The following is an 18,709-nucleotide window of genomic DNA, read 5'->3' as shown; positions in this document are numbered from 1 at the left end:
TCTTTTTCATTCTCTTCTTTCTCTTTTCATTTCCCATTGAACCTACTTCTTTCTCCTTTGCACATCCTTTGTTTTTCTTTTTTCTTATTAGTCTTTCTCTATCCTAAGTTTCCTTCTATATAATAAATCGTGTCTTAATAACATGCGATTTTTATTATCTAGTATTTTGTACGCCGGTATGATTTTCGAAGTGTAACCTCTACTGAAAGTAACGAATCTTGATTCGCGTTGCGATATTTTTCTCCATGTTGTTTCTTCTAGGAAGCTTATATTAAATTTTGCGATATAAATAATTGTACGAAATAATAGCTTTTACTCTGTATAGTAATATTTTAATGACTATTATCTTAATTTACCATCATAATGGTCGTTTCTCTATTTTGTTGAAATATCTGCAAATAAGAATATTTCGGCTATTATTTTATATCAATATTTTTTTCTCTTTTTTTCATTTCAGATGTCTGCTGGGTCACAAATTCAGATGGCACCTCAATCAACTGTAAACTCTGGTCAGTCAGTTCATAGTCAAGACTCGAACATGAGCACTGGTAAGTCAGTATATTTTTATTTTATTTAATGATAAAGATGAACTTCCAACTAATAAATAAATTAAAAATAGCAAAAATATTTTATAAGCTTCATTATTTTGCAATAACTAGGCTCATCACATAGTGATAAGGAGGTAGATCCAAATACTCCAGAAAAGGTACCAAGAACTCCTTCGGAAAGGAAAAGGAAACGTAAAGCTGATGATGGAGGTGGGGGAGTTACTGGGGGACCTATAGGAAGCAAGGGGTCTAGATCTGTTGCTGCTCTTGAAAATAAAAAAATAAATGAGTATTTTTCAAAGCATCATTTGGGTAATAGCCCCATTCGGCATGGGGGTGCTAAAAGTCCTTCACCTCAACAGGGATATCCTATGGTAAATATAAAAAGTATACATATATAGATACATAGACATACACTACTTATATCATTTCTAACATAGAATTTTTCATTTCCATAATATAATTATGACTCTGTAACTTTTTCCTTTACATCCTTTCTGATATTTTGTGTAATTATTTTTCAACAGTATCCACCATCGCCTCAACAACTCCTTTCACCACAAGTAACAACACCCAATTCTTCAGTGGCAGAATTTTCTTCACTGATGCAGCCGCCAAGACCTCATCCTCAACCTCCACCTCCTCCTCCACCAGCCTCAACACAACCTGCAGGCTCGATGGTCAGCAAGCAGGTGCAGGTAAGGCCTACCAACCTCAGTAGGACAAGCCAGGTCAGGCAAGCGAAGACTAACACCCCAAATGTAAGCAAAATTCGGTAATTCCTGCAAGCATTTTATAAGAAACGACCCATAAAAATCATGGCTATAAATAGTATAATTTTATGTCCAAATTTTTAAAATTTCTTCATAAATGGTAAAAGAGTTATATAATTTAAACTAAAAATTTGATCCATGTAGCAAATACTTAACCATAATTTAGGAGTAATAACTATGTAAGAAATTTTATGTATCTAGAGCATACAAATATTCAAAATTAATTTATTTATCTCTCAAAAAATAATTGAATTCCTTTGTAATATCATTTCTTTTCATTAGAAGATATCTTATTTACAAATATTATTTACTCCTTTTATTTCACGTTTTACATTTTTCTTATTATCTCTTATTGCAACTTGGTATAAGAGAGTACATTTTATATATTTTTATATACTTTAATTTCGTAAAATTAGTTTCGTAATGGGCATTTCTTGTCAGATGTTTGTAGTAAATTTGCAGCTAACTTCTGACTGGACTGTAGCGCTGTATCCATTTGTTATCATAGGAGTGCAGGCTACCTTGTAATGTCACTCCTTATTTAATAAATTTTGTTTTGCTTTTAAGTCATTAAAATTGTTTATTTCCATTTATTTCAATTTCTAAATTAAAAATAGGTGTGCATGTTTGCCGTCTTTGACTTGGTATTTGGCTATAGTCTTATATTTCAAAAGTGATAAAATTAAAAAAAAAATTTTTTATAGTGTACAATGTATTAATTATTATAGAAAAAAATATGTATAAAATATACAGTGTCCTACAATTTTTTACATGCATACCTTAAATCATGCATACATTTTTGGTGTTTTCCTTGCTGCCTGTGTGGTAGTTCTGTTCTATCTATATGTTTGGGTTTTGCTCTGTAGTTTTACTTTTAATAGCAAGAGGGCTGGCCTATTAAATTAAATAACGTGTAGAACTAACTTTATCACAAATTTCTATCAAAGATGGAACTTTAATCATTTTTCTAAATGAAATTATCAAAAATTGCACTAAAACTGAAACTGCATGTTACATCCATTTGGGTGCAACAAGGTATCTGGTATTTATGAACTATGTTGACAAATGTATCAGATGTTACAGTAGTTTGTTTGTATTTATTATAAAATGTGTTATTTACATTTCAGACAGAACTTACTTGCCAGAGGATACAAGAATTTGAAACTCAAGCCTCTTCAGACTTAGAATTACGTAACAACAAAATTGATGAATTAAATAGAGTAAGTAAAATAAATTCTGAAATGTGCTATGAGTGTAAAATTATACATTAGTACTAGAAATAGAATAGGAAAAGCATCTAGTTCTCTTTCTCTTTCCAAAAAGAAAAATGCCTAAAAAGCAAAATATTTTTAAATGTTTGTATTATTATTTATTATTATAATAAGATTTATTTGTATTTGAATTTTCATATAATTAATAGTACATATCTTCTTTTTCAGACAACTGATGAACTTAGGCATCAAATGGCTAATCAACAAAAATTAATTGAACAGCACAAATCTCATATAAATAAGTGTATAGATGTTGTAAAGAAGCTACTAAAAGAAAAATCAAACATAGAAAAAAAGGAGGCTAGGCAAAAGTGTATGCAAAATAGACTGAGGTTGGGTCAATTTGTAACTCAAAGGGTGGGTGCAACGTTTCAAGAAAATTGGACGGATGGTTATGCGTTTCAAGAACTAGCTCGACGGCAAGAAGAAATCGCAACTGAACGAGAAGAAATTGATAAACAAAAAAAGCTACTACTCAAAAAAAGGCCATCGAACAGTGAAACTGGTAGGAAACGTAGTCAGCCTCAACCTTCTTTGCATAATGGCACAGAAGCTACATTCTTAAAGCCAGATGCAGTACCTGGATCTTATACGTGGCAAGAGTATTATGAAGCTGATGAAATACTCAAGGTAGTAAATTTTTCAGATTGTTATTTGCAATAAACATAGTTTTGACATAATCTCATATATGTATTGTCTTTTTAGTTAAGACAAAGTGCGTTGAAAAAAGAAGACGCTGATCTGCAACTAGAAATGGAAAAACTCGAAAGAGAACGAAACTTGCACATTAGAGAACTGAAACGTATTCACAACGAGGACCAATCGAGATTCAATTCTCATCCTGTATTGAATGAACGTTACCTTTTATTAATGTTGTTAGGAAAAGGTGGCTTCAGCGAAGTGCATAAGGTATAGAAACGAAATTATTAATTTCAAAATAACATTTGTTTTAGTAAACAATTAATTAATTATTTTTTAAGTATTTCGCTTTTTACAGGCATTTGACTTAAAAGAGCAACGATATGTCGCTTGTAAAGTGCATCAACTAAATAAAGACTGGAAAGAAGATAAGAAAGCTAATTATATTAAGTAAGTACCTTTATAATGAAATTTTTTATTTTGAAATTAAGCAGCTTAATTAATTAATAAAATAAAAGTAATTACAGTTTTGCAACAAAATACATATTTAAAATAATACTAGTTTTAATTATACATAATTGACATTAATTATTTTCATATAAGGATATATTTTTACATTCTTTTACATATATATATGTATGTATATATTTTTTTATTCTTCATGCAGGCATGCGTTACGAGAATACAATATACATAAAGCTCTTGATCATCCTCGTGTTGTGAAATTGTATGATGTGTTTGAAATTGACGCCAATTCTTTTTGTACTGTCTTGGAATATTGTGATGGCCATGATTTAGATTTTTATCTTAAGCAGGTATGTGTATTAACGTATTTTTCACATAACATTTATTATATATTACTGTAATTAAATATTTTATTAAATATTTTTAGCATAAGACTATACCTGAAAGAGAAGCAAGATCTATTGTTATGCAAGTTGTATCTGCATTAAAGTACCTCAATGAAATAAAACCCCCAGTCATACATTATGATTTAAAGCCTGGTAAATTTCTATTATATATAACTTATGTTATTTTTATTATATAAAATTTAATTTTCTTTTATTATATAAAGCAAAATTTTAAATTATATACTATTATTGTTGTAATTTTGCAGGTAATATATTATTAACTGAAGGTAATGTTTGTGGAGAAATAAAGATAACAGATTTCGGGTTAAGTAAAGTAATGGATGAGGAAAATTATAATCCAGACCATGGAATGGATTTAACATCTCAAGGAGCTGGTACCTATTGGTATGTACTCCTCATTTTAGAGACATACTTTATGACATTAGAAACATTTTTATATTTTTCCATGTTAAACTTGATTAGTAATATGCATATTTTATAAAGGTACCTTCCACCAGAATGTTTTGTTATTGGTAAAAATCCTCCAAAAATATCATCGAAAGTTGATGTTTGGAGTGTAGGAGTTATATTTTATCAATGTCTATATGGCAAAAAGGTATAATGACTATTATATTATAGTAATTGTATAACATTGATTTGCTATTAGATTGACATTGAAGATTTACATTCTAAAAACTGTTTTTAGCCTTTCGGACATAATCAATCTCAAGCTACAATTTTAGAAGAGAATACAATTTTGAAAGCCACTGAAGTTCAATTTGCAAATAAACCAACTGTTAGCAACGAAGCAAAGGTACCCCATTTTAGTATCAATTTATATGAATTAGAAAAATTTAATTAATTGTCAATATGAAAATAAAATCCTAAATTTATTCGTAAATGTTTTTATTTTCACAGAGTTTCATAAGAAGTTGCCTAGCATATAGGAAAGAAGAGCGCATAGATGTGTTGACATTAGCTAGACATGAATATCTACAACCTCCAGTGCCAAAACATGGCCGTCAAGCGAATAATCAGCAACAACAGCAACAACAACAACAGATTCAGCAGCAGCAACAAACCTCATTTAGTATTGGCATGTTTAGTGGTATGAACGCGTCAAGCAGTTCGTAGTGGAAAAAAACTAAAGACAAAATCTTCGATATACTAATACATGCCAAATCTTGAACATTGAATTGCACACCATCTCATCTTAGGAACATAGCGGTTGCTATAACGAATTGTAAATACTAAAAACCGGATAATATCACCATCACCAATGCCACGATTACCACTACCACTACCACTCCACTACCACTACCGCCATCACTACCACTTCCACCACACCTTTACAACTATACTTACAGGCCAACTACATAGGACATTGCAAGAGAGATGCGAGACTGGTCGCCGCAAGTCCAGAAGCTTGCGTCTTTCTACAATACAAGCTACATTATTCAGCATGACAAAAATGTTGTGTTCGTAAATATTCAATTGTATTATCGTTCCTTGTATCAAACAGTGGGCTGACTTGATAATAGTGTTTAAAAAGAAATGAGAGAAACAGATAAACATGTGATAAGTCATTGTGAATTAAAGTGAAGTTCAAATTAAGAAGAAAAGGAAACAAAGGAGTATAGCGACGGAAATCAATACAAGTGAAAATTACTCGGTGAAAATAAAGAGAGCAACGGAAGATAAAATATCCGAGGCAAAGCGCGTCAAAGCAGTGTAGAGGGACTTTGCTTTTACGGAGACGTTCCTCTCTTCTGAAGTTACGTATGGATGAATGAGTGTGACGAAAGATTGTTAAAACTAGTGTGCGTGTATATATTTATACTATATATATATATATACTAATAAATCCGATATAATATATATATATGGTGTAAAGAACAGGACAGCATTGACAGTGGAAAGACAACTGTGGTGGATCCTCGCATGACCTCCGTGCAGCCAAGTATTCCATGAATATTTGACTGCACATCATGTTACTTTATTCAAATATTAACATTATTACTTATATCATGACTAATAACGATTAACATACACACACGAGGAGATTTGGTTGGTTGTTCCTATTCTGAAATGAGTGGGCTTATCTACACCGGATTGATTGGTCTAAGGTTCGAATGCAAAGAAAGTAAAAGAATCGCGATGCTCCCAAATAAAAAAGAACATACAGAATCGCAGTCCACGGTTTATATGCTCCATGCACATGTACATTTTTAATCCATGATTTTCTAATAGAGTGATTCATTTTTTTCTAGAGTGGACTTCGGCGCGATAATTATGATCTTACATTTTCGTGATATATAACAATTCTTATAATCAGGCATTAAAAATTTTTAAAGTAAGATTCATGATACTGTACCGACCTGGTTACTATTTCTTTATTCATAATTTGTTTTATATATGTACGTTATATATAGATAATTATGAAATAGAAGATTAAGTTATTTTATCAAGTGCCCTTGCTTTGTATTATAGTCGCGTCTGTCGACAACCTGCAGCTTTTGGGAGTACTAGAAAGTTGTTAAAATGTTGTAAGTTGTTGGTACAATGTGGGCACGGTATTGGTTGATAAATCAATACCAACGTGATTGGCAAAGAATGGTCAGAGGAGAATACATTACAAGTCTGAACAGAGTCTACTACTAGATCCATCGCTTCTATTCTAAAAGCCAACCGTTCCTGCTTCCCTCTCCTATTTCTCTTGCGGTTTTCAAATTTATTAAACAGGAAAGCGTATACTTTTAAAATTCCTCTACGAGGAAGTGCTTTTTGTAAACTAAGTTCGAAGACAAACTAGTCAGAAAATGAATAAATTCATTTACTTTTTCTCCGAGGACGGGTATGCATAATTGTCAAATTTGAATTTTTTGTCAATTGTCAATTTTTCGGTATATTTATGTAATCATCATTTTCATATAATTAAAAAATTAACTGTAATCGAGCAAAAATTTCCTAGTTCAGAAATTTTGCTTGAACATAATGGTTAAAATAATCGCGATTAATTTTATTATATTCTATTATATTTATTGTAGTTTAAAATGACAATTGGTGCATACTATTCTTGGGCAAAAAATAGCATATACTTTGGCCAGTAAAATTTACGAAAAACACTTCTTTTAAAAAACAGGGATATCGTTCTGCTACCACAACAAATTGCTACCAGGAAAAGATTAAATCATTTAATAAGACGTCAAACTGATGAACGAACGAAAAAAAAATCATTTAACGAGCATTTATTCTATGAAATCTCATTTGGGATTATTTGTAATGATAAAAAACGAAACAAATCTGCACCAAGCAGTGTTTATATGTTTTGCGATAGAAGCAATTTTGCATTTGTATATAGTGAAGACTCCTTAAAAATGCATCGTTAATAAAACTATTAAATGCATATATCGAAAACAAATTTTTATCCAAGGAATAAGATTTTTTTCATAGAAAATTCATTGCACAAATATTCAAATATTGCCTGATCAGATATATTCTTTAAAAACTACGGGTCAACTTGAAAAGAAAAGCATTACATAATAATATTTCCTGCTCTATGTGCTTTTATAACTATATGCATGCTAGAGTTTGGGGTATTATTATGCATTTTAAAAAAAGAGGAATTTAAATAATTCTTTAATAAACAAAGTTTTTTTTTATCGCCCTTGCGTGTCAGCATAGTCACGATCTTCCTCATAAACAACAGGAATTGCGTCGAGGATGCTGTATGAAACGTTATAGCAATAAATTTACGTATTTGTGTATAATTTAAAGTTAGTAAACTTATTAATTAAATATGAATCACATATAACAGTGTATATTTCTCCTACAATACATATGTGTGGATATAAAATTATTTTCTTTCATTAGGTAAATTTTTGGATAGGGACATAATATAAAATATTATTTCCATTGAATTTGATTAGAATATTTGTATATAAACAACAAAACATAACTTTTTAACTATACTTAACTCTAATTATAGTATCAAATTATGTTACGTTATCGAGTAAATTTCAAGAAGTATATACATACACATACTGAATGATCTGCTGGAAGATTTTAATCATTCTAGTCTCAAGGGCTTTTATGGGGTTTATCGAATTTTAAAGAATCATGAAATCAAATTCCTTTTTTTCATTAATAGTTTTAAGCCTGTAGTATAATGTATTGAAAGATTTGTTACAAAATTGGCAAAATTAAGAAAACTATAAATGTTTATAAAGTACAATACAGCAGTTACTTGTAATACACTTTTTTCAAAACCGTATTTTTCAATCATACAGTTCAAAAAACTCAAAAGTTATTCATTTGGTTGATTTGATATCTTGTGATGATATTTATATATACCTGAAAAAAAACAAATCACTTTTATAATCTGTAATTTCATTTATTGACTATTAGCATATTGACTATAGCATACAAATTTATTTAGTTCAAGAACGATTTGATTTTTAAAACAAAACAATATTTCAAGAATTATGCCATTTATATGTTCCTCGTATTTTTCGCTGCCTATCGACCCTTTTAATTCTTTAAACATTAATTTTATTTGTACACCTACGTCTTTATAAAGAAAATCAACTAGTGAAAACTTAGGAGATTGCATGAACTTGTTTTGACCTACTCATTTATTTTTAAATTTTTGTGTTCAATGATGTATCCATTTCTGTTTCATGTGTTTGAAACGTGCGCTTAGAATTTTTGAAAAAATAGTTCCAATGGAAAATATTTTAAATAAAAACTGTCTGTTTTTTAATGTAAGTTTTCATTTGGAATTTTTAAATCAATTTTATTTCATCCCGTACAGTAAATTATTAAATAATAATAATTCAACATATTAAAAATTTGGCACTTATAAAATTTAAAGGTAGTGCAGCTAAAATTATTAGCTACACATCACATTATTCCTAAAAAAAAGCGAATAGCTTTTATATCATATAGTTTCACTATTTTATGCCCTCTTTTATTGAGAACAAATGTAGTGGTATAGTAGAACAGACGAATAATATCCGCATTAAGAAAAAAAGAATTAAAATAATTTTAATATTCAAAGATTATTTTTAACAATATTTAAATATTATAAATTAGAATTTTAATATTTTTAGTAACATGTATTGAAAAGGAGATTTAATATTCTTTCTTTTATGTATTATTTGATTAATTAGATTATTTATCTTTATTAAAATTTGTTCACAGAATATAGATAATCAATCGTACGAATGTGCTAATTAATACAATTACCTTCATATATTATGGTAAGTACATTATTTATTAATGATATGTCACAGCTAGATGTCTGTAAAAAATGTGTTTTGTTCCAGAATTAATCCAACATACAAAAAGAAAAAATAAATAAAAACAAATTTAAGTTAATTAATATAACGAGTCTTAATGTTTAAATTAATAGTCTATCCGTATTATAAATACAAAAATTTCATTACTATCATATGTTTGTGAATCTCTACATTTGTAGTTATTAAGCATACACAGAACATCAATTATATTTCTCATTCAATACCAATACTATTAATAGAAGGTATGCGATCAGTAGTTAATATGTGTAATAGTTAATGCGTGAATAAGTGTTTTATGAAGATGAACTAAATTTTTCATTCTATATATATACATTATTATTACAATAACAAAAGTTTCTCTTAATTGATACTGAGTTTTGCAACAAATCACACATTATTCCATTTCCAATGAGCTGATATTCTAACATGTGCAAAAATATTTTATTAATTTTTTTTACAAAACAATGAGTATTTAAATATCTTTCTCCAGAAAATTAACATACAGAGATAGTATAGATATTTTTAAATTGAATATTATTTAAATATTTAGATACTCAAATGTTATACAGTCAGTCATGACTCAAATGTATTATCGCATTGCACACTATGCATATATTATTTAATTATCACTGTAAAATTTAATTTTCTTAAAATATTCTAATTTATATATTCTAGTATATGTATGTACAATATCATATAAAATTATTGTAATGCCTTGATCTTAATTAAGGCAAAATCTGTTAAAATTTATATCAAATGTGATCACACAGATCGTGATTAAGATCGTGTTTATTTGCTTATGCCTTTAAAATATTGTACAAAATCGATCAGTTGGAATCATCCTCATCATCATCCGAAACAGCGTATGAAATAGGTTTACGAGCACGACCGGCAGTTTTTCGAGGTGGTGCCGGAGAACTATCTACTGCACTAAGAATACTTTCTTCCTCCGACTCAGACTTCTTCTTTCTTTTCTTTACCTGTATAATTAAATAATTTTTGTGCAATTAAATAGCAAATGAATTTAAAATATTGATAAATGTCTTTTTGCGTTATTTTTTCGTGATATGTCAAATTTTTATTAATAATTTTTATTTTGCTATTTATCAATTGCATTGTTACTTACGGGAGTTTGTTTATTTGAAAACATGACTTCCTCCGAGTCTGAATCGGAAGAAACAACTTTTTTCTTTAACTGCCTTTTCATTGCCTTTCCACCATTTTCAGTTTTCTTTTTAGCGGGAGCTAAAATATAAATAATGAGTATAATGAGAGCATAATATTAGTGAAATTGATAGGTATAATATTAGTGAAGATATAAATTAATGACATTGTATAAAATATTTTGTAAATATGTAAACACAAACTAACAATACCAAATGTAATATTTTGAAATTAATAAGGTATTGAATACTTTACCTTTCATCGGAGGTGAGAATATTGAAGATGATTCTTCGCTAGATGCTGCAGGAGCTTTTGTTGATTGTTTTTCTGGAGTACTACCAACTAATGAATCAAAAAGTTCTTCCGAACTAGCTGTTATTTGAACAGAGATATGATTATAATTATTATAATTTTTATATGAAATTAGTGTATCAATATAACAATATAATTAATATGTTAAACTAATAGTCCATAACAGTAACATTTACTTACGTTTTTTATGTATTTTGAGAATATCATCAGAATCGCTATTAATGACAGCTGTAGTAGGTTTTGTTTTACTAAAAAATAAATTTAATGAGAATATATTGCTTATGTATGTATATATAACGTTATATAATTATAAATAAAGTACTCACTGTTCCATGTCTGAAGAAACACTGAGTATTTCATCACTAGAAGAAGATTCTGCACTACTATAGTTGTAATTCTTTTTAGCTGTAATGTTGAAAACAAACTTCGTAAATATTAGCAATTAAAAATACACATAAATTTGACAAATATCAAATGGAAATTAATACCTGCTGCTGCTCTACGAGATGTACGAGGTGCTGGGGGAGGAGAAATACTGCCGAAATCAATATCATCATTACTATCAGAATCTTTATCTTTCTTTTTGTCGTCTTTCTCCTTTTTCGCTTTGGACTTAAATTGTAATGTCGTTTGTTTCAATCCTAATCAATAAAAGTAAATGGTTATTATTGATAAATTTCATAGAATTTTTTATTTTATTATAACTATGAGCATATATACTTTTTTTGCCACCAGCTCTTTTTTCTATCTTTTCTGGAGAATTGCCCAATCTATCGTCTATAGGTTTGGCATTTGATTCAATCAACATGTCGAATTCATCTTTATCTTCTATTGGTTCTTTCTTTACCTATTATGTTACATAAAACGTTATATTATATTTCCACAAAAAATATAGAAGCGATTTTATTAAAAAAAGGAAAAACTTAATAATGTGTACTCCATTTACCCTTTGATGTTTCTTTATGCCCTCCTTTTTATCCTTAGATACAATTTCTGCTTTTTCAATCTTTCTTTTTAATTCAGTATCAATTATGGGTACTATTCGACGAATATCATCAGAAGTGTAATACTTTGAGGGTGGTTTTTTAATACATTGTTTAGACTTCTGCTCTTCTTTTCGTTCTTTTTCTTCTAACTATAGTAAAATATAGTATATGTGAGAAAAACTAAATATTATTTATCAAAAATAAAAAGAAGTTACGCTTACTCTATTCAATTCATTCAACAAGTTATCTAAATCCTCTTTCCATAAAGAAATAGGTGTACGAGCTTGTAACCTTTTCAATTCTGCTAATTTATCGTCTTTTTGACGTAATAGTTCATCTTTCTTTTCCTTCGTTAAACACCACAATGTCATTCCTAGTAAATAATCAAAGTTCTCTTTTCCAATAGCTGTAGATGATGTAGCCGATTCTTCATCAACATTTTCTGCTACTTCTTCCTATCAATATGTTACAGAAATTTGCATATTAAATATTTAGAGTAAAATAAAAATTATAGTTGTAATAAATGTTTTTGTTTACATAAGTTTCTTTTTATTACTTACTTGAGCTTCCTAACGTAGCATAACAATTAAATTTTAATACATTTCAAATATGTTGTTTTAAAATAAAGATACAATACTTACTAAAACTTCTTCCCTGTTTTGTGATAACTTCCAGGCCAAGACTGGATCAGATTCATATTCTCGCCTAATTAATTCAGCAATCATATCTTTCCTTTTTTTATTTTCTATTACTATAGTACCATCACATTTTTCTAGAATGAATCGTGCTTGATTTGAAAGTTTAGATGCCTCTGCTTGTAATATACCTTCCAAATATTCTTTTCTTTTATGATACGTTTCTAACCTTACTTTATAAAAACCTTTTAAAATCTGAAGAACACTATCATATTTTTGTAGACATAGATTCTCATCAAAAGCACACTGCAAAAATGAATTTATTATAAATGAGTTTGAGTTTTAAATACCTTAAATATATTATTTGCCTTTTACCATAGATGTAACTGTTGTTGTTGTTTGCAATTTAAATGCTTTATGAAGACCATCTCTTTCTAGTTCTACTAACTTATCACGATTAATCATTATTATAAAGTGTACTGCTGTATCTGTATTATATTCCTTATAATCACTATAATAATATAAGGGAAAACAAGTAATAAATATCTTTTTATCATTTATCTTTAGCACTGATACTAAAATAACAACTATATTTACGTAATAATAGCTGGGATTTTCTCAGTTCCATGTAACATTGGTTCCAATACTGTTTCTTTATATGTTTGAGTCCAAGTCCCAACTGGAAGTTCAGTAATTTCAACTTTGTCTGGTGCTATCACTGAAATTTCTCCATTAATAACATATCTATAATCTCCACAACTTTCTATGACCCCTTTAAAGTTTTTATAATATGGTACCTGTAGAAAATGTGACAAAATATGGTAAAATACATGTACAATGAATATTAAAAAAGTATTTTAAAAAAATGTTACCATTGGTTTTGGATCAGCACCATCCATCATTCTATATAAATTTTCAATTATTTCTCTAGGATTATAATTTGGTATCTTTGTCATCCATCCAGTACCAATACCATCAGCACCATTCACTAATACCATTGGTATAGTTGGTACATAAAAGACAGGTTCAATTTTTTGATTATCATCATATTCATGTTTTAATAAAGGATCATCATGTTTGTGAAATATATATCTTGCTAATGGACTGTGAATAACAGAGGAGATTACATATATATAGACTGTTTCTTGTACAAAATATCTGTTTTATTTTGATGAGGTAATAAAAAACTGGAAGTATTGAAAAAATGTTTTAGGAGAGATTGTTTATTTTAGAGAAAAAACTATTTATATTATATGCCCTTAATTATGCCAAATATCATTTACAAAAACATTTCTTTGATACTTTAGTTCTTCATGAGATACTCTACTTTGTTCAGATAAAACAGACATTCTGTATATGCAATTTCATGTATACCTGAGCATTGTGAAAATGTAACGAGGACTCGCTGCATCCTTTCCTCCGGCGAGTCTCGTACCAAATTGACCAATTGGTTGTAGTAAATTTATATTATTACTTCCTACGAAATTTTGTGCGAGATTAATGATAGTTGACATAAGAGAAACTTCGCCATGATGATATGCTGAATGTTCAGCTACAGAGCCAGCTAATTGTGCAACTTTTACTTCACGCTTGTCATTACGTTTTAAACATGTATATAATACTTTCCTTTGTCCAGGTTTAAAACCATCGATCATATTTGGTATAGACCGAACATTGTCATAGTTACTGTATAAAACCAATTCTACATTAATGAAGTCAGAAAAGGACACAGTCCGCGTATCCTTTTCGTACAGAAAGCGTTCTCCGAGACCAATTTCCTTTCTTCTCTTTGTTTCATCCATATGGTTCATTAACCAATCTTTACGTTGATCAACACATTTCTTACTGAAAGCCATGATGATATTCTGATCATCTTGGTCTCCATCATATCTAAATCGAATTCTATGTCTAGTCATATTTTCAAAATATTCTTTTGCTTCCTTAGCAGTGGAAGTACCCAAACCTATAAGTAACAGGTCTTTTTATGTATCCCAAACAAAAAAACAAAATTTGTAAAATAATAGAAATACAAACCTTTGTAGTACTTAATTTTGTAGGTATGAAAATTTTCCGTTTCTGACTTCCATTTCTGAAATTCTGGCATTGAAAAGAAACTTAATATTTGATTTCCTTTTGAAGCTTTAACAATAGGTGTAATAAATTCCTCTACGAAATTTAATTTCAATAATGACGGCCAATTATGATGAATAAAATTAATTAATAAGCCTTTGATATGGGAACCATCCTAATAAATACATTTGACAAAATTATGTTATTACACAATTAAAATATGCACATGGAAATGTAAAATTTAATAGAAAATTAACCTGATCCTGATCTGTCATTATCATCATTTTTCCGTAACGTAATGTTTTTAAATCTTCTCGAGTTTCATATTTCTTTTTATACTGGAGTCCAAGAATTTTTATTAAATTATTAATTTCTGCATTTTCCAAAATCTGCTTATGTGTTGCTTCTCTTACGTTCAAAATTTTACCTAAAGTTGAAAACATTTATAAATAGTATTATATATAATTTAAGTAATTTTCACTTACATGACGTTTTTATTATTTACCTCTTAAAGGAAATATACCGTATTTATCTCTACCTATCGCCGCAAGTCCAGATACAGCCATGGTTTTGGCTGAATCTCCCTCAGTTAATATAAGTGTACATTCTAATGATTTGTTAGTTCCAGCATCATTAGCATCCTCCAATTTTGGTATACCTGAAATACAAGATTATATAAAGAACTAAAATTATTTGTATCATATGAATATACACGAAATTTACCTTGCAATTTTCTTTGTTTTGACTTGGGCCCCAATTTTTGTAACTGACTATCGGCTTTAAATTTCGCCCATGTCAAAACTGCTTCTACAATTCCGATTTTCGTTACCTAAGTATAAATTAAAATTTAATACATATATAGACAAGTATTATATTAATGACAAAATTCCATTTTAATAATTACAGCTGTAATAAATTTTTCACTAAGAGTGCACTTTGATCCAAAACTTTTAGGTTGCAATGTCATGTTCTCTTTAGTTTGTGAATCAAATGTGGGATTATTAATAAGACAATTAACAAAAATCCACAAATGATTTTTTATTTGGAATGGTTTAATTGCTACTCCAGCCTTATTTTTCCTTTTTAATGTTTCTGTTAATTGTTTCACTATTAAGTCTGTTACATGATCTACATGTCGGCCACCCTGTTTGCAAAAGAGTTTGTTCAATTTTTTATACATAAACATTAATTTCATCTATTCTATTTCATCATATCTATTACCTTTGTTGTTGCAATACTGTTTACAAAAGACATTTGCTGGTAACCTTTGTCAGATAAAGCAACGGCTACTTCCCAGCGAGCTCCACAACTTTCATATACAACTTTTAAAGGATTACCACCTTCATCTTCTCTACCTTTGATATAGAAATCAACATAGTCCTTGAAATTCTTGACAGGAATCTTAGTACCATTAAGATAGACTTTAACACCTCTAGTTGAAGCTGCTACATCATAAGCTCTTCTAGACATTAGAGCAACTATGTCATCATCCAAAGACTGCATTTTAAATTTTGATAGATCTGGTGAAAATATGACTTTTGTAAAATCTTCACCAGAAAAGTCTTTAATCCTAGGCTCACTTGCACTTCCCATATTATTATTCCATGTCTATAAATATTTATTTTAAATAGTTACAGACACATATTACTATAAAACAAATATTTCAAATGTTTTTATAAGATAATTACTTGTTTTAAACATTTTTTGTATTCCTTAGATGCAGTTTCCACAGTAAAGCGGTGGCTAAAAATATTACACAGTTTGGCACCATAGCCATTTCTACCACCTGTTACTTTCTCTTCTTCATCATCATAATTAGATGATGTTAACAAATGGCCAAATATCATTGTAGGAACATACATATTTTCCTCTTTATGAATTACCACTGGAATGCCTTTGCCATTATTCCATACAGATATAACATTATTTTTTCTACAAATAAAATTTATTATTCATTAATTTTATTATTTATTGTTCATTTTATAATTCATATAATTATTATTATACATTATCCATTTTGTAATAGATATTAAATACTTCTTACGGGTCAATTTCAATTTTAATTGTATCCATTTTAGGATCCCTTTGTTTATTATCTGCCGCATTTACTAATATTTCATCAAATATTTTGTACAATCCCGGAACATATTTTATTTCTTTTTGTACCATTGATTCTTTTTCTTTATCATAAATCCACATCATTTCCGTCATTGGTTCAACAGAACCAATATAAGTATCAGGACGTAGTAAAATATGTTCCAACTGAGACTTTTTTTGATATATACCTTCAATAGTTTTTTTCTTTGATGCATTATCGCCACTTCCATTTTCTACTGTATTACTCATGTTTGCAGAAAGTCTTTTTATATAACTATAAAATTTCAATGCAATATATATAATAAACTATAACAATTTCAATTGATGTCAAATTACATATTATATATAAATATTATTTATTCATATCTAACTATTATTATAATTGTTAATATGTGAAGGTGATCAAATAATTCTTTCTTTCAACGTATTTGAACTATAATGTTTAGGTATATTAAAAAGCATTATTTTATCACGAGAAGAAATACTTGCTCGTAATACATAGCTTCTAAGAATATGTTTTTCTCTTAATATTAATATTACAATTATGTATCCACTAAATATTTAAATTACAATTGAAATCGATAACTAATTATTCAGATTAATATCTACAACATTATCATTCTTTCTTTTACAAATCTATATATAAATTATTTATTATAGAGCTATAATTCTAATTATTAATAACATTCTCCACATATGAAAGAATATTTCAAATATAGCATTCTTTATTCATAGTTGTTTATTAAGCAGAAAATTTTTATATGACCATACCACACGTTATGTTATATTATAACGCTCCATTATTAGTATTATTGACATACTAAATAGACAGGATATTATTGAGATATAATTGTAAAATAATAATAAAATTATCCTTTTAAAATAAATAAAATTTTATTTCAACTAATTTTAATATAAATTTGTATAGATCGTTTGTTCAAAATTTAGAGTACAATTGAATTAAATTTGGAGCAGTAAGTATAAATATAATATAAAAATAAAGTTAAATAATCGTAACGGGAAGATAATATAAGTATATTCGAAACGTGACATAAAAGTTTTCATTTCTATTAAAGGTTAAAAGTAATATTTATTAAAAAGTTCATACCCGAAACAAGTTTTACTAATATGGCGGGAAAACATTTTCTGTGTAATTGGCTAAAGCAACAAAAGACGATGGTTTGACATACAATTCCTTTTTTCGAAAATAATACAAGTGTTTCATAAAATATTTGAAAATAAAAGAAATTCTAAGAATAACCTTAAGTCAGAAATTGTTTTCATGATTTACCTGCAATAAAATTGTAATAAAAATACAAAATTGCGTCGGCAACAGAAATTTTCACAAGTATAAAACGTCTGTCAAGATTACAGCTATGAATTAACACCACTGTTGATAAATAACTGAAATTAATTAATTGTCAAACGCACTATTTTGTTATTTTATTGTCCAATTGGCAATTGAATAATTGATCTTGGAGAAAAAATATTATTTTTACCCTACGCTTTGTCTCAAGCCTATACCGTAAATTGATGTCTACACGGTAAACTATCCATCTCCAAACGGCTAAAGTCACTTACTATAGACGCTGTTCCAAAAGACCATCAAAACTTAACGTACCAATGTTATTTTATTTGATTAAACAATTACAACTTGTATTATATCTATTTAAAAAAGAGATTTTATAACTTATTTATTTAAAGATGACATAATAATGTAAAAATCGATGTAAGAGTATATCAGGGAAATGGAAATTTTAAATGATAAGATACAAAGAATAAGTGAAAGGTTACCGTGTACTTTTTAAATTACTTTTTTAAATCAAAGCGTTCGCTTTAAACACGTGTTATTATTTATATTTCATTCATATTATTTAATAATTGTTAAAATGTTAAAATCAATTTAAATAAATTGGTATTTTCGCAAGTCTAGCTTTAAATACATGATCATCATGTGTCGTTTATATCCTATAGTTAATTTCGTTTTTTACACAATTTACTTTCAAATAACAATTTTTAAAAATTGATAACATATTTTCGTAATCAATTATTTATATAAAAAT

General features: G+C 28.3%; 2 protein-coding genes across 20 annotated transcripts in view; one reads left to right on the top strand and one right to left on the bottom strand.

Moving 5' to 3' along the window:
• The window catches only part of LOC122566179 (serine/threonine-protein kinase tousled-like 2), a 31,087-nt gene extending 23,595 nt beyond the window's left edge, over positions 1-7,492 (top strand). For 14 of the 16 annotated variants that reach the window (XM_043723056.1, XM_043723054.1, XM_043723053.1 and 11 more), the window contains 13 exons: positions 458-548; positions 660-922; positions 1,076-1,309; positions 2,449-2,541; positions 2,761-3,222; positions 3,298-3,501; positions 3,590-3,681; positions 3,899-4,046; positions 4,124-4,235; positions 4,349-4,487; positions 4,587-4,698; positions 4,789-4,896; positions 5,001-7,492. In XM_043723056.1, the coding sequence (XP_043578991.1) occupies positions 458-548; positions 660-922; positions 1,076-1,309; positions 2,449-2,541; positions 2,761-3,222; positions 3,298-3,501; positions 3,590-3,681; positions 3,899-4,046; positions 4,124-4,235; positions 4,349-4,487; positions 4,587-4,698; positions 4,789-4,896; positions 5,001-5,216 (2,274 nt within the window). In that variant the 3' untranslated portion in view covers positions 5,217-7,492. Of the gene's footprint in view, positions 1-20; positions 296-457; positions 549-659; positions 923-1,075; positions 1,310-2,448; positions 2,542-2,760; positions 3,223-3,297; positions 3,502-3,589; positions 3,682-3,898; positions 4,047-4,123; positions 4,236-4,348; positions 4,488-4,586; positions 4,699-4,788; positions 4,897-5,000 lie in introns of those variants that run through there. The other 2 variants (XM_043723065.1, XM_043723061.1) reach the window with 2 other exon arrangements.
• Positions 7,493-9,544: 2,052 nt separating this feature from the next.
• On the bottom strand, positions 9,545-18,200 carry LOC122566178 (DNA topoisomerase 2). 4 transcript variants are annotated; one of them, XM_043723051.1, is made up of 24 exons: positions 17,938-18,200; positions 16,594-16,920; positions 16,238-16,481; positions 15,771-16,157; positions 15,454-15,693; positions 15,273-15,378; positions 15,055-15,207; positions 14,807-14,976; positions 14,514-14,724; positions 13,854-14,442; positions 13,352-13,583; positions 13,077-13,276; positions 12,855-12,990; positions 12,486-12,785; positions 12,405-12,413; positions 12,066-12,299; positions 11,805-11,993; positions 11,579-11,705; positions 11,347-11,499; positions 11,185-11,263; positions 11,039-11,106; positions 10,802-10,918; positions 10,509-10,627; positions 9,545-10,362 (listed from the first exon to the last, which is right to left on the bottom strand). In XM_043723051.1, the coding sequence occupies exons 2-24, from the start codon at positions 16,893-16,895 to the stop codon at positions 10,210-10,212; spliced, it is 4,518 nt and encodes a 1,505-aa protein (XP_043578986.1). In that variant the 5' UTR covers positions 16,896-16,920; positions 17,938-18,200; the 3' UTR covers positions 9,545-10,209. The 4 variants fall into 4 exon arrangements, with proteins under 4 accessions (XP_043578986.1, XP_043578983.1, XP_043578985.1 ...); XM_043723048.1 differs by lacking the exon at positions 17,938-18,200 and adding an exon at positions 17,755-17,804; XM_043723050.1 differs by lacking the exons at positions 12,405-12,413; positions 17,938-18,200 and adding an exon at positions 17,755-17,804.
• Between the last annotated feature and the right edge of the window lie 509 nt (positions 18,201-18,709).

This window comes from Bombus pyrosoma, linkage group LG3, assembly GCF_014825855.1.
Source record: "Bombus pyrosoma isolate SC7728 linkage group LG3, ASM1482585v1, whole genome shotgun sequence".
Taxonomy (NCBI): Eukaryota; Metazoa; Arthropoda; class Insecta; order Hymenoptera; family Apidae; genus Bombus; species Bombus pyrosoma.
Note: the sequence above shows the minus strand (reverse complement) of the source record. Positions and strands in the feature narration are given on the sequence as shown.